A 15,198-nucleotide genomic window follows, 5' to 3' on the forward strand; every position below is an offset into this window, starting at 1 on the left:
TTGTTAAGCATTTATGGGCCTTAAATTTACTTTAGCGTTCAATTGGAGATTTTTATGAGTAGAGAAATTTTCTATTCCAGTATTAGTTACCTCCTGAATTAAAATTTCCTGATAATTTATTCACCCCCGATGTCATCCAAGATGTTCATGTCTTTCTTTCTTCAGTCAAAAAGAAATCAGAAGGCTCTACATGGTCCCAGCCCAAGGAACAATGGTCTTATCTAGTGAAACGATAAGTCTTCTTGTTAAAATAATACAATTTTTATATACTTTATAACAACAAATGCTCATCTTGCACTGCCTCTGCGATACGCTTTTACGACTTCATGCATTACGTAATCATTTCACTAGATAAGACTTTTATTTCTTGGCTGAGATCATGTAGAGCCCTTTGAAACTGCAATTTGGACAGCCTGTTGATCACCATTTAAATCCACTATATTGAGAAAAATCCTGGAATGCTTTCCTTAATTTCATTTCAAGTGAAAAAAGAAAGACATTTTGTGGTCCCACTTTATATTAAGTGGCCTTAACTACTATGTACATCAAAAAATAAGTACAATGTACTTAATGTGGTCATATTGTATTGCAAAACACTTTTGCTGCTATTGAGGTGGGAAATGGGTAAGGTTAGGGAGAGGTTTGTTGGTATGGGTAGGTTTAAGGTGTAATGGATGGGTTAACAGTGTAATTATAAATGTAATTACAGAAATTAAAGATGTAATTACATGCGGGTATTTTTTAAAATCTAAATTCAATGTAAATACATGTATGTACACAATAAGTGCATTGTATCAAATGATTAATTTCAGTCTAAGTACATAGTAGTTAAGGCCACTTAATATAAAGTGGGACCCATTTTGTTTTTAAACAAAATCTATAAAAGCCCATTTTTTTAATTTTAACTTTTTATCCCACACTTCTTTCAGTTGACTTTTTTTTTTCTCTCGCAATTGCAATTTCTGCTAATTGCATTTCTGACTTTTGTTTCTCAGAATTGTGTGATGTAAACTTGCACTTCTGACTTTTTTCTCGCAATTGCGAGTTTATCTCACAATTGATTAAAAAAAAAAAATTTCCTTGCCATTCTGACTTCTCTGACTTGAAGTTGATATAAAGTGAGGGTAAGGGTGATGGAAAAAGTCAGATATTTTACATTTATGAGTTCATATCTTGCAATTCTGAGAAAAAAAATAAGAATTGTAAGATGTAACTTGCAGTTGCGAGTTATAAAATCCAATTCTAAGGAATACATTATATTTTAAACTATATTATAATGTAAAACTGTTGTTTTAAATTGTAATAATATTTCATGATAGTGTATATGTAAGAAATTCATTGGACGACTTCTTGAGGAGTGGGACACTATGGCTAATGTTTCAAACACATGTCCATTTGTCAAATTCTTGCTCAAGTAATGGTGTAACTTTGGGTAAGACTATCTATACTAAGTAGTTTAGTGGAGCATTAGTTATAGCAGATTGGTGCCATAGTAGTGGGATGGTTTTGGAAACCCTTTGTGAAAACAACCCTTTATCTTTGCAATAACATTTGATGTGTTTTTTTTTTAATATTGTTGAACAAAATATTGAGCAGTGCTTTCTGTCTTTTCTTTTTTCTTAGCACAACGCACCTATCCCACAGGGTGGACGCGGAGCCATACAGTACGTAACGCAGTACCAGCATTCTAGTGGGCAGAGGCGCATCAGAGTGACCACAATTGCAAGAAAGTAAGTCCTCTGTCCAAGTGTTTTCAACATTGATAATAAAAAGAAAGATTTCTTGAGCTTATTAGAATGATTTTTGAAGGATCATGTGACATTGAGGACTGTTGTAATAATGCTGAAAACTTAGGTTTACGTCACAGGAATAAATTACATTTTTAAATATATTAAAACTTATTTTATTACTTTGTTATTTTGAATTGTACTTTTGATCCAATAAATGCTGCCAGAGAGTACAAAAACATTAAAATATCTTGCTAACCCCAAATTTTTGAATGGTAGTGCAAAGTGATCGTGCATCAGAACTTGCTAAATATAACAAGTTTTCTTTAGTCAGACACAAAACCCCATGAAGTCCCCAGTGTCCACATTGTTCACGAACCACTGAGTAATGGTACACTTAGCAAGAGGAACTAGGGGGAAGATAAACCTTGGACACATCATCGTGATTGTAAATTGTTCTCAGAGTGAGCATCTTCCTGTCATAAATGCATTCAAGTTTGGACATCATTTTTGTACATCATCCATTTGTTACTCTCAACAATCACGTACAGTTTCCATGACAACTCGAAAGAAGACATCAAAAGATTCCACTTTTAGAACATTACATTTGTTTGTCAAAATCGATGCGCATTCGAGAGCGTAAATTTAGTCTTGGACAAAGCCTAATGGGCTGCTTGTAGCTTTCAAACATACTTAAAGTGTTTTAAGTGCCTGAAAAAACAGTTCTTTGCCTCTGTTCTGTTGCTTTAAATATACCTTGTAGATTTCTACATTCAGACAGTGAAGATGAATCAATGTGAGTCAGACCGATGATGCTAAAGCTTGTGTTCGAAGGTCAATGTGCTTTAACGTTCTTCACGTCCTCCTCTTCAGCTGGGCTGATGCGCAGACGCAGATCCAGAGCATAGCTGCATCTTTTGACCAGGAGGCCGCTGCCATCCTCATGGCCCGCCTGGCCGTCTATAGGGCCGAGACGGAGGAGGGCCCGGATGTCCTGCGCTGGCTGGACCGACAGCTCATCCGCTTGGTGAGTCTCCTTCTTTAAGCTGGGACTTACTTAGTATTACAGATGCACAATAATTTCTTTGTTTTCTTTAATCTGCAGTGCCAGAAATTTGGAGATTATCACAAAGACGATCCCAACTCATTCCGCTTCTCTGAGACGTTCTCATTGTATCCTCAGGTACCTTTTGTTTCATGGTCTAAGATGACACTTAATCTCACTTTACAGCTAGGTAGAAATGAGATCTTGATATTGTCTTTGGCAGTTCATGTTTCATCTGAGGAGGTCTCCGTTCCTGCAAGTGTTCAACAACAGTCCTGATGAAAGCACCTATTACAGACACCAGTTCATGAGACAGGACCTGACACAGTCTCTGATAATGGTACAGCCCATCCTGTATGCGTACTCGTTCAACGGGCCGCCAGAGGTAAACATGCAAACCTTCCCACATTGCACATTTAATGTTTGATGGGTTTGACTAGTGAGGGACTAGCTTTGACTAGCTTTGACCAGTGAGGGACTTAATTCTGCCTAAAAAGTTAGAATCAGTCCATTTTAGCTGTCTATATTTAACATATTTAAAAATGTAACTTATTCCTGTGATGACAAACCTCAATAAAAAGGTTCAATAGAACAGTGTATGTATATATATATATATATATATATATATATATATATATATATATGTGTGTGTGTGTGTGTGTGTGTGTGTATATATGTGTGTGTATATATATATATATATATATATATATATATATACATATATACATACATACACACATACACACACACACACACACACACATATATATATTGTATGGGTTAAAATTAGCGATTTTTCTTTTAAGAATTTTATTTTTTATGATATTGTTCCATTAAGATATTTTGTAAATTTCCTACCGTAAATATATCAAAGCTTCATTTTTGATTAATAATATGCATTGCTAGGAACTTTATTTGGACAACTTTAAAGGCAATTTTCCTCAATATGTTGATTTTTTTTTTTTTTTTTTTTTGCACCCTCAGATTCTAGATTTTCAAATAGTTGTATCTCTATTATGAATAGTTGTATTCAAACACACCAGACATCAGTGGAAAGCTTATTTATACAACTTTCAGATATTTCAGATTTGCATAAATCTCAATTTCCAAAAATGTATCCTTTTGACTAGTTTTGTGGCCCAGGGTCTCTCACACACACACACACACACACATTTTATTTTTTAATAAATGCTGATTTTTGACTTTATATTCATCAAAGAATTCCGAAAAAAGTATCACAGATTCCAAAAACATAAAATGTATCAAAACTGTTTCCAACATTGGTAATAAATTAGCAAATTGAAATGATTTCTGAAGAATCGTGACAATGAAGACTGGAGTAATAATGCTGAAAATTCAGCTTTGCATCACAGAAATAAACTATATATTGAAGTATATGAAAGTAGAAACTCATTTTAAATTCCAATAACATTTAATAATATTACAGTTTTTCTGCTAGTTATAGTTATGATATCAAAATATTTGATACTATAGAAATTATAATTCTTGTCACCTGTGTCAATATCACCAAAAACTTATATTTGCCTAATTTAACAAAACAATCACTGAAGACAAGTAAACAGTGAGTGATTAAATAAGAATGCGAAACTAATTAAAAGCAATAGGACAAATAAACTGCAGTAGTACAAATAAATGAGAAACACTGCTTATATTGTATAAAATAATCAAATGTATAAAACACTGCATATTCTTCCCTGTGTAAATTAAATACACATTTCTTCTTAAAGTTACAAAAGTGATTTAGTCAAAAGCAATGATAGATTGTCTCTCTTCTGTTGTTTGATTAACATGAATGACAGCAGAAATATTAGACTGCTGTCACTTTAAGAGCTGCCTGAATTCAGTATACTTTTACACGTTTTTTCTTTCTCTGCTGTTTGCTTTCACTTAACACCTAAATTACTGTTTACAAGAATGTGCAAAGACAGGCATTTTGACACATACAAGAGTGTGTATTTAACCTTTCAAGGCCTATAAAGTGCCAGAAATAACTACATTCAAGTCATCACTAGTCATCACGCCCACATATAGCGAAATGAATTCTTTCGCTGCTGATTTTATTTCAGTGGCTTAAAATCACTTGTCACATGATCCTCCAACATCTCTAGCAGTTGACCTTTTTTTTTTTTTTTTTTTTTTTAACCAGTTAATCATGTCTATCGTTATATCACCCACCCCTTTTATGTATATATTACTCTGACCATTTAAATGCATCCTTGCAGAATAACTGTATTTACTTCGTACAAAAAATAGTGCAGTGTCATGATGACGTGCACTTGACGTCCCCTGACTCAACAGATTAAACAGTGTTCTGTTTAATTAGTGTGTTTGTTCTTATTTTTGTTCAAGCTCATATTATTGTTGTCTTGAAACCTTTTTGCAAAGGCATTGTACTATTTGTACTCAAGAGCATGAAGGTTGCACATATTATCACACAACTCTTTTGAGAGAGAGGTAGAACGCAAGCAGGCACATGTATGAACTCTATGTAATGGTTTGATGCTCTGTACTGCCTGTTCTTCAGTAGTACTGAGTTAAACAACATCAGGGTGATGATACAAAGCGCAACTCAAACCGATGCGTGTGTATTTCTAATCTGCTTTTAATGGAGGGCTTTATGTCGCTTACTTTTTTCCCCTGACACTGGGACCAGAAGGGGGAAGTTCTAGGAAAGTGTTTATCAAAGCATCTAATTGACAGTGACGGTCTAATAACGGGCTTTGTTTCCTGTTGTTGTAGCCCGTGTTGCTGGACAGCAGCAGTATCTTGCCTGACCGCATCCTCCTCATGGACACCTTCTTCCAGATTGTGATTTACCACGGTGAGGTAAGATGTAAAAATCACGGTGCATGTTCTGCCTTCCGATTGCGCTGGGGTTTGTTTTCCCATGTGATTGGGTAGACGTTGGTTTAAAGTCTTTTTCATCTCTTCAATAATTAAAAATGCACTCTGCTTACTTGGTCTCAGTCTGAACTGTTTGATAATCTGCGCAAATGAAATCAGAGCCGGTTTTGCACTGAAACAAGTTTAAACTTGGCTGCGTTTCAGAGGACAGATATTTTCTGATGAAACACTTGTAGGTGTCTCGCTAAAGTACATGCTAATGAAGTGAAATTTCAAACGAGTGGAGTGAGATGTTCCCTTTTACTAGCACTAGCAAACAAGATGAATTTTCAGATTTAGCACCTTGTTGGATGATTTCTGACAGATGCACTGTGCTTTCCCTCATGTAGACGGTGTCTCAGTGGCGTAAAGCCGGGTACCAGGACATGCCTGAGTATGAAAACTTTCGACACCTGCTTCAGGCCCCCGTGGATGATGCCCAAGAGCTTCTGCACACTCGTTTTCCCATGCCACGCTACATTGACACAGAGCACGGCGGCAGTCAGGTAAACTAAACTAAACAGGTTACACTTACTTTCTAAGTTTAGATTTTAAGTAATATTAAAGGTTGTCAATATTCATTATTCATGAGTAAAGGTCATTAATACTCACTGACTTGTATAATCTTAGTGAAATACAGCAATAAGCCATGAGATGTTGTGCAATACAAGCTCTGTCCCAAAACCCTTCACATACACTCTTAAAAATAAAGATTCTTTGTTGGCATTGCAGGGCTCACAAAATTTAGCCCAAAATTAATTTAATTAATCTGAATAAAAAGATATCTTAGTTACTGTTTTGTTGTTTGATTTACATTAATGACACAGGCAGCAGCAGGTTTTTATAGGCTGCTGTCCCTTTAAGACCTAATGCATAATGACACACATCCGGTTTATATCCATTTACGTTTACTACTTTTAAGACATAACCGATTGTTTAAGAGAATACTTGCTAAGACGGGTATTTTGAGATAATATTGTGTGTGTTCGTTCAAGCGCAAGGAGACATGAAAGAGTAATTAATTCTGCATTTGCACAAATAACAGTGTGCGAGTACTCAATCGAGTTTTCCTTTGTGCTCTTGAATGGTTTAAAATGCTTGTTTAAATGGGTAAAACTTAGAAATGCATGCAAATGATCAACTACAATCCCTTGACTTGACTCCAGTAAAATCTGAAAAACCAGCTGAGAGATAGTCTTATAAGCACAGCCTTTAGTAAATTAGATAAAAGAAGGATAGTTTGATTACATGGAATTTGGTTTTAGTCAATACTTAGGTATTTAGTTATACAGAGGTGGCCAGAATTATTAGAACACTAGTATTTTCACCAGCTAAATAATGGTTTGATGTCAGTTATTTCCAGAGTTGGGCACGTTACTTTAAAAAAGTAATTAGTTATAGTTACTAGTTACTTCTCACAAATAGTAACTGAGTTAGTAAATGAGTTACATCATTATAAAAGTAACTAATTTCCAGGGAAAGTAACTATTGTTAATTTTTTTTAAATGTTCAAATAATGCCAAATACCTTGGATGTCCCCAAAATAAAATATGTTAAATTAATGAAATTTAAATTAAATTAATGAAATTTTTAGTTTACTCACCAGATATATAAAGCTTAATGGCACAGGTTTTTAAATATCTGAATGTACACTTAGCATCAGTCAGTCAAGCATTATCATACGACATTATGATAATTTACAAATGAGACTGCAGTTTGCGCATTAGTTCTGCCTACTACCGGAGAATCCGGCGATTCTTAAAAGCTGAAGAATTTAAGGAACTCCATTATTTTGACAGGAAAATACGGCAAAGAATATCGTTAACATGTAGTGTGTCTATTCTGCATGGTATATAAGACTCTCCTGCTCTGTATCTTTCTTTGTGTGTGTGTGAGACAATGCGATGGCTAGTCGTGTGCCTTCACACTAGAGTTTACGATTTGTCAAATACAGGTACGCTGCGCATCCATTCAGATGAACTGAAAAATAAAATAATAATATTATAATAAATTGTAGTAATGCCGCATTTTATTGTCAGTAACAGTAACGGCATTGTAACGTTACTGAAAAAAAAAGAATAACGTTGTTATTCCCATCACTGGTAATTTCTATGTTTTGCTGTAATTTGTCAGTAGGAAATATTAATTTACGTTTCCAAACATTCATTTTCCCATTAATTGTAACAATTCCAGTAAGATTTGTCTGTCTGACAACAGCCAGTGCTCCACACAGAGATCTGATCTCATCATCATCCAGTCTGTCTGGAATGACATGAAGAAACGGAGCAAACTGAGACAGACTAAATCCAGAAGAACTGTGGCAATATCTCCAAGATGCTTCAAGAAACCTACCTGCAAAGCTACAGCAATGTTAAAAGTTTTAGGCCCTTGTGTAAAAATGCTGTAAAATGAGGACTATTTAAAATGTCACCATTTAGTGTGACCGTCCTTTGCGTTTAAAGAAGCTTTTGCCCTAGGTGCACTTGCACATAATTTTTCAGGTAGCTTTGCAGGTAGGTCTCTTTAAGTATCTGGATTTAGTCTGTCTCAGTTTGTTCTGTTTCTCCATGTCATTCCAGACAGACTGGATGATGATAAGATCAGATCTCTGTGTGGAGCACTGGCTGTTGTCAGACAGACAAATCTCACTGGAATTGTTTGGACTCTTTGTGCAAACTAAAATCTTACAGGATTATTACTTACAGGATTATTAAAAGGAAAATTAGCCCATTATTTACTCACCGTCCAGGCATCCAAGGTGTATATGACTTCCTTCTTTCAGACAAATCCATTCAAAATGATGTTAAAAATTATCCTGGCACTTCCAAGCTATAGAATGGCAATAGGTGGGTGTTTCTCTTCATCAGTCCAAAAAAAAGTCCAATAAAGTGCAACCATCCATAATAAAAACGTGCCTCATATGGCTCCGGGGGGTGAATAAAGGCCTCCTGTAGTGAATCTGGTAATGCGTTCTGGTAAGAATAATATCCATATCTAAAACGTAATAATCACTTTAATCTAACGTAATCTAATCTAGCGCTAACTGGTTGCACATGGAAGCAGCTTCGGACGGATGATGTATGGCATCCATTCAACAGTCATAAATTAAAATTCGATATAAAACAAGAGGAGACTGGTTTTCCTCTGCTAAAGTCAGGAAACTTTGCTTCCTTTGCTCCTGTTTTAGATATGAATATTTTTCTTACAAAAATGCATCAATTCGCTAAAGGAGGCCTTTATTCACCCCCTGGAGCCGTGTGAGGCACTTTTTTTATTATGGATGGATGCACTTTATTGGACTTGTTTTGGACTGATGAAGAGAAACATCCGCCTATTGCCATTCTAAAGCTTGGAAGTGCCAGGGTAATTTTTTTTATATAACTTCCGATTGGATTAATTTGAAAGAAGGGAGTCATATACACCTAGGATGCTTGGAGGGTGAGTAAATAATGGGCTAATTTTTATTTTTGGGTGAACTATCCCTTTAATTCTGGTAAAAATCACAGTACCATGGTCGATTATTTCTGTTTTTTTACAGTGAGTGGCAACAACAGTTCTTCTAATATATAAAAGAAGCCAATTTTCAACAAATAGTTCAGTTGATTAATTACAATAATAAAAATCAAAAGCAATTCTTCTGCCAAGTAATTAGTTTTTTAGCCTGCCTGAGGTCTGTGGTTGCCAAGCAGCATAACAAATCAAAGATCATTCTGTGTGTTGCAGCCAACATTTAAGTGCACTTGCCTCTTGAATATGAATGTCAACTGAAGTGCGGTCACAGATGTGTGTGTGTGTGTGTGTAGTAGTAGGGCTGACCGATGTAGTAAAAAAAGTTATATCTGAAAAATTGCATTTTTCAAGTATTTGAGAGCAAATGCCACTCAAGTGGCAGATCCATTAGTTGCAGTTGCGCTCCAACATTTAATGCACAGATATATTCTGACATACACAATCACATTTTTTGTTCCATCCAGCCCTAAAATATAGGCCTACAGGTTTTACAACCATGTAGCTTTTTATAGCCAGACCTATCCAATTTATTAAAAAAAAAAAAGGTCAGTTTAAAAGAAGAACAACTACTGTTAAATGGCAAACGGCAGTTGTTTGAATCAATCATTTTGCATTAGTCAGTGCAAATATTTATAAATTGCTTTCACAAAGACACCTCTATTTTCTCAAGCCTTGATTAATGATGGCTTAAATGCAAGGTGCTACTTTGAAAACAGTTGTTCCGACAGCTCTTCAGTCAATTTCTACGCTTGAACAACTCGCCCTCGGAGATTTTTAAACGGCGCTTGTGAATAAATGACTGTAATGGGTCATCGAGACTTGGCTGCAGTTCTGCATATTAATACACCATGTGAACTGTTTTTAGGGTCTGAGATTTATTTTCTCTCGCCCTCCAGGCTCGTTTCCTCCTCTCCAAAGTGAATCCTTCTCAGACTCACAACAACATGTATGCATGGGGTCAGGTAAGTGCCCGAATATCTCACAAACGCAAGCACTGTGTGAGGAATATTGATTAGTCTACTGTGACGAGTCATTGTTATACAACTACATAAACACGTCTCGGCTTGTTCTAATATTGTTTTACCCACACCACCACTGATTGAATCACACTTCCTGTGTTTGTGTAGGAGTCTGGCGCACCCATTCTGACAGACGACGTGAGTCTTCAGGTGTTTATGGATCATCTGAAAAAGCTGGCAGTCTCCAGCGCTGCCTAAGAGCTGCTGCTTGTCAATCTTTTTCCTCAGCAACACACAGCCAGCAGAGTCACATTGGCACTGCCCTCAGTTTCCCCCATTTATATCATGAATATATTGAGCCTACATCTTCGAGTCATTCGTGAAGAAAAAGGTCATTCTTCACTGATTAATTATGACAAAAATGGTAAACACTACATGTTGAGTACACATCGGGAAAAGATATTTGTTACTGTTTTGAACAGAATGAACATATTTAGCTTTGTGAGTGAAGTAGCAACATTTAATTTACACAAAAATGTCAATTCATTCATTATGTACTCGCCCTCATGTTATTCCAAGCCCATATGCTGATTTACTATTTTTTTTGGGATATCTGGACACAAACTTGAATAATTTTATGAATTATTATTTCGATATGTTTTTCTGAAGCCATATATTAGCTTTCTAGTCATTATCCACTGTCTAGCCTACATTAGCTTCCAAAATAAAAAATGCATGTTGCATTGGTTTACTATACTAGCCAAAACCAACACCATATTTTGTCCATTGCGTTCACACACTATTTTTGATTTAGTCTAAGATGTCTATTTGATTATAGGAGAGTTTATATTAAAAGTACTATTAAAGTAAAGTTCATTAATATTTACTGAACTGTATCTTAAAGCAATAAGCCATGACATGCCATTACTGTTTCCTGTTGATTGCTTTAACACACCATTTTTGAATGCACTAGATATTAATTATTTTAAATGTCCCTGTGCAAAGCTACTGTACTGCTTCAGAAAACCTAAAATGTAGTCATATCGATTTCTTTTATTGTGCTTTTTTCCTGTGGCAGAAACCACAACAATTCTTCAAAAGCTGTTACTGCCAGCATATGGGTTTGGAACAACATGAGGGCGAGTAACTGATTGAACATTCATTTTTTGGCTAAACTGTTGCTTCGAAACTGATGTTTACGCATATAATGCTCTGTGATGAGACCTCATGTTGAACGGAGAAAAGAAACTAGCTGGTTTTAGCACACCTGCAGCAGATACTTTTGTTTGCCTAGTCGAGGAAGGTGAAAGCAGTGCCAATGTAGCCAATTAAGCATGAGAGCTGGAACGCCGCCTCTAGCTAACGGCGCAGAACAATGGCTTATTTTTAGACCCTGTGTGCGTTTCTCGTCTCGTTGCGGTTGATGGCTTGTGTTAGAGAGCGGGTTTGAATGCCCCATTCTAAACACAGACTTGCGGAATTTGTAAGCTGCCTTTCTGTCTGTAGCTCTGATATTTATGAGCCGTTTCTAGCAGTATTGTATGTTTTGTTTCTAATAAAACTGGCTTCGTGATCCCAGCTGGCCTGCGGTTTTCAGATTCTGGAAACTGAAAACCGTTCTTTCTGTCACTGTTGCCTTTCAAGTCAGCATCCTGTGAGTCTCAAAGGACACAGAAACTGACTGTGTTTGAAAACACTGTCATCATTTTCTCACCCTCATGTCATTCCAAACTGAGTGACTTACTTTCTTCTGTGAGACACAGAGGTTTTGTATCATCTTTGAAATGTTCTTTTCCATACAGGCTTTGAACGACACAAGGGTCGAAATATTCCTTCACAGAGCGCAACTATTGCATGTTCCGCAAGTGAGAGTTTGGGCTGCTTTGTAAAATAATTCATTGCATGAAATATGATAGCACAGCCCAACACAAAGGTTCAGGAATTTTTTGCACCTTTTCTGTGGTTGTTTTCACTGATGGCCACACGGGAGCAGCAATTAACTAAAAGAGCACTGGTTCAACTGTGATTATTGAAAAAGTCAAACATTGCTGTATGTAAATGATTAAACTCTCACAGCAGTCAACTGAGATATTTCACATCCAAGTTTTATAGAAAGACAATTACAGATTCATGCCTGCAGTGTTCATTATTTCAGAACGTACCATGTTATTCGTAGATTAATTTCTCATCTGTCTCCCTATCTATACTTTTATAGATCATCCTGTCAAATAGGCATAGGTATGCTTATTAAATTAAAAAATTCAACACTTCATTAGGTCTATATGAAAAGGATATTACGTTCACACCCCTTAGGACAATGCCATCTATCATCTGTATTGTGATTTCTATGATGCATACTGGTTATATCACACTGATTTCAGCTCAAAGGCTGTGAAACCCTGACTGCACCTGTAAATTCCTCCTGTAGCCATTGATTTTTTTTTTTTTTTCTTCATATATCCCATCCATTATTTTCTTAAATTTGCTTCAGTCACATTACAAATTGAAGAACTGAACATGCATTACATGTTTATTTGGAGATGAGTACTTGGTTAGCATGATTTAGTGGTCTCTTATTGCAGTTGCAACATACAAATCAATATATACAGTGCCTTGCGAAAGTTTTCATACCCCTTCATTTTTTTCACACTTTATTTTAAACTGCTTTAAATAATATATTTTCTATATCAAGCTACAATCCATACACCATAATGGCAAAGCAAAAAACAGGTTTTTAACAACGTTGCAAATTTATTACAAATAATAAACGTAGTAAAACTTAACTGCATACCCTTATCTGCAGCAGCTGAAATTTAGCTCAGGAGTATTCATATTGCTTGTAGATGTTACTACACTTTGAGTGACGTTAACCTGTGGCAGATTCACTTGAATGGGTATGATTTGGAAAGGTGTGCATGTCAAAGATCTGAGGTAAAAAAAAAAAAAAAAACTGCCTGTAGAACTCAGAAACAAGATTGCATCAAGCCACACATCTGGGTAAGAGTTCAGAAAAAATCTGCTGCATTGAAGGTTCACAGAAGCATGTGGTCTCCGTTACCCTTAATGGAAGAAACAGGACTCTTCCTAGAGCTGGCCTCCTGGCCAACTGAGCAATTGACGGAGAAGGGCCTTGGTTAGACTGGTGACTAAGAACCTGATGGTCACTCTAGTTGAGCTCCATGATCATACGTGGAGAAACCTACAGAAGAACAAATATCACTGCAACACTATACCAACCTGAGCTTTAGGACAGTGTGGCAAGACTCCATCCTCTCCTCAGTGAAGACATGTGAAAACCCACTTGGAATTTGCAAAAAAGCACCTCAGAAACAAGATTCTGTGTTCTGATGAACCTCAATTCCAAGCATCATGTTTGGAGGAAACCAGGCACTGCTCATCTGCAGACCACCAACCTAAAAGTAAAGTGTGCTGGTAGCAGCCTCATGCTGTTGGGCTGTTTTTCAGCAGCTGGGACTGATGGACTCGCCAGAGTAGAAGGATCAAAATATTGAGCCTTAATACAAACCTAGTCCAGTATTCAGAACCTCAGACTGGGCAGAAGGTTCACCTTCCAACAGGACAGTGACCCTAAGCACACAGCAAGAGTGGTTTATAGACAACTCTGAAAATGTCTGCGAGACACCATCAAAGCTGACAGAGCTTGAGAGGTGAAGAGGTGAGGAGAAGAATGGCAGATAATTGCCAAATGCTGATGTGCAAAGCTTGTTGCATCATACCAAAAAGATCTGAGACTGTAAAGTTGCTACAGCTAAGTACTGAGTTGAGGGTATGAATACTTATGCAATGTACTTATTTCAGTTTTTTTATTTTGAATACATTTACTAAGTTGTGACAATTCTGTTTTTGCTTTGTCATTATGGCGTACAGAGTGTAAATTGATGTGAAAAAAAGTAATTTAAATCAGTTTAAAATAAGGCAGCAACATAAAACATGAAAAAAGGAAGGGGTATGAATACTTTCGCAAGGCACTCAATGTGAGAGCTGTGAAGTGTATCTTATACTTCCAGTGAAGAATAGTTATTTTGTATAAACAAGAACCCAAATGTAGTTGGCACGAGTGTCATGATTCATTTTACATGCACTGCAGATTGCAAGCAACAAAGCACAGTCAAAGACAATATTCCCAAACTGTATTATTGTGGTTCCATAACATTCTGATCAATTTCAATAATTTAATATTAGAAAACAATCTTTTACTTAGATCGTTGCCAAGGGGCAGAAACATATTAAATCTCAAGCTTGTTAAGACAAATTAAGACACATGTCTATATCAAAACCACATCAGTAACATCCTCGAGAGAGGTTGAGAATTATCGCTTGCCAGAAAGTCTCCATTAATTATTAAGTGAAATCTGCATTTTGGTGCAAAATATGCACTTTAATTATGCATTACATTTGATAAGCTTCTGCATGGCTCATTGGAAGAAATTCAATGCTACAGATTTTGGGTCAATGTGTTTCACTTTTCCAATTCATTAGCTGTGATGGATCCGGCTAATTAACCCACACAGTGCTGGCCTCTCACAGATGGGTGGAAATTCACTCATTACAGCAAATGAAGGTATGGCCTTGCTGATTGAAATCCTCAAAATATTTCTCCCTAGATGGAGTGGGTTTGCTGAATTAACAGTCTCACCGCAGCCTTGTTTAGTCGCATTTACGTCACATCTATCACGAGCAGTGGATTGAAATACCTGCCTATGTGAATCATCTCAGATTTTTTGTCTTTATACAATCAGTTCTTTCAAACAGTTTTTAAAGAGGCATCTATTCTGTCCTTGCAATCACGACAACTGTTTGTCTTTTAAGCAGGTTGCCGTAGAGTCTGTATTGAATAGGCTGTATACAAGAGGAGGGGAAAATAGTATATCTGTGACGCCATCAGTACAGTAATGTCACAAAAGAGAGTAACAGAAAGTACCCGTGCATCACAAATGAATTCAGAGGACATTCTGAACCACTCAAACCACACACTGCCAAGGATAAAATGCTTTCAGATGGATTATTTGAATATTTAGAGCATCACTGCAAT

At 36.3% G+C, this 15,198-nt stretch overlaps 1 protein-coding gene across 1 annotated transcript in view; it reads left to right on the forward strand.

The window, feature by feature from the left end:
• Window positions 1-11,723, forward strand: part of sec23a (Sec23 homolog A, coat complex II component) — a 28,401-nt gene extending 16,678 nt beyond the window's left edge. Inside the window, exons 13-20 of the mRNA XM_051133574.1 lie at window positions 1,624-1,730; window positions 2,601-2,754; window positions 2,833-2,910; window positions 2,996-3,157; window positions 5,533-5,619; window positions 6,027-6,182; window positions 10,083-10,148; window positions 10,314-11,723. Of these exons, the coding sequence (XP_050989531.1) occupies window positions 1,624-1,730; window positions 2,601-2,754; window positions 2,833-2,910; window positions 2,996-3,157; window positions 5,533-5,619; window positions 6,027-6,182; window positions 10,083-10,148; window positions 10,314-10,403 (900 nt within the window). The 3' untranslated portion in view covers window positions 10,404-11,723. The remainder of the gene's footprint in view (window positions 1-1,623; window positions 1,731-2,600; window positions 2,755-2,832; window positions 2,911-2,995; window positions 3,158-5,532; window positions 5,620-6,026; window positions 6,183-10,082; window positions 10,149-10,313) is intronic.
• The last annotated feature ends 3,475 nt before the right edge of the window (window positions 11,724-15,198 follow it).

This window comes from Labeo rohita, chromosome 17 (genome assembly GCF_022985175.1).
Source record: "Labeo rohita strain BAU-BD-2019 chromosome 17, IGBB_LRoh.1.0, whole genome shotgun sequence".
Classification (NCBI taxonomy): domain Eukaryota; kingdom Metazoa; phylum Chordata; class Actinopteri; order Cypriniformes; family Cyprinidae; genus Labeo; species Labeo rohita.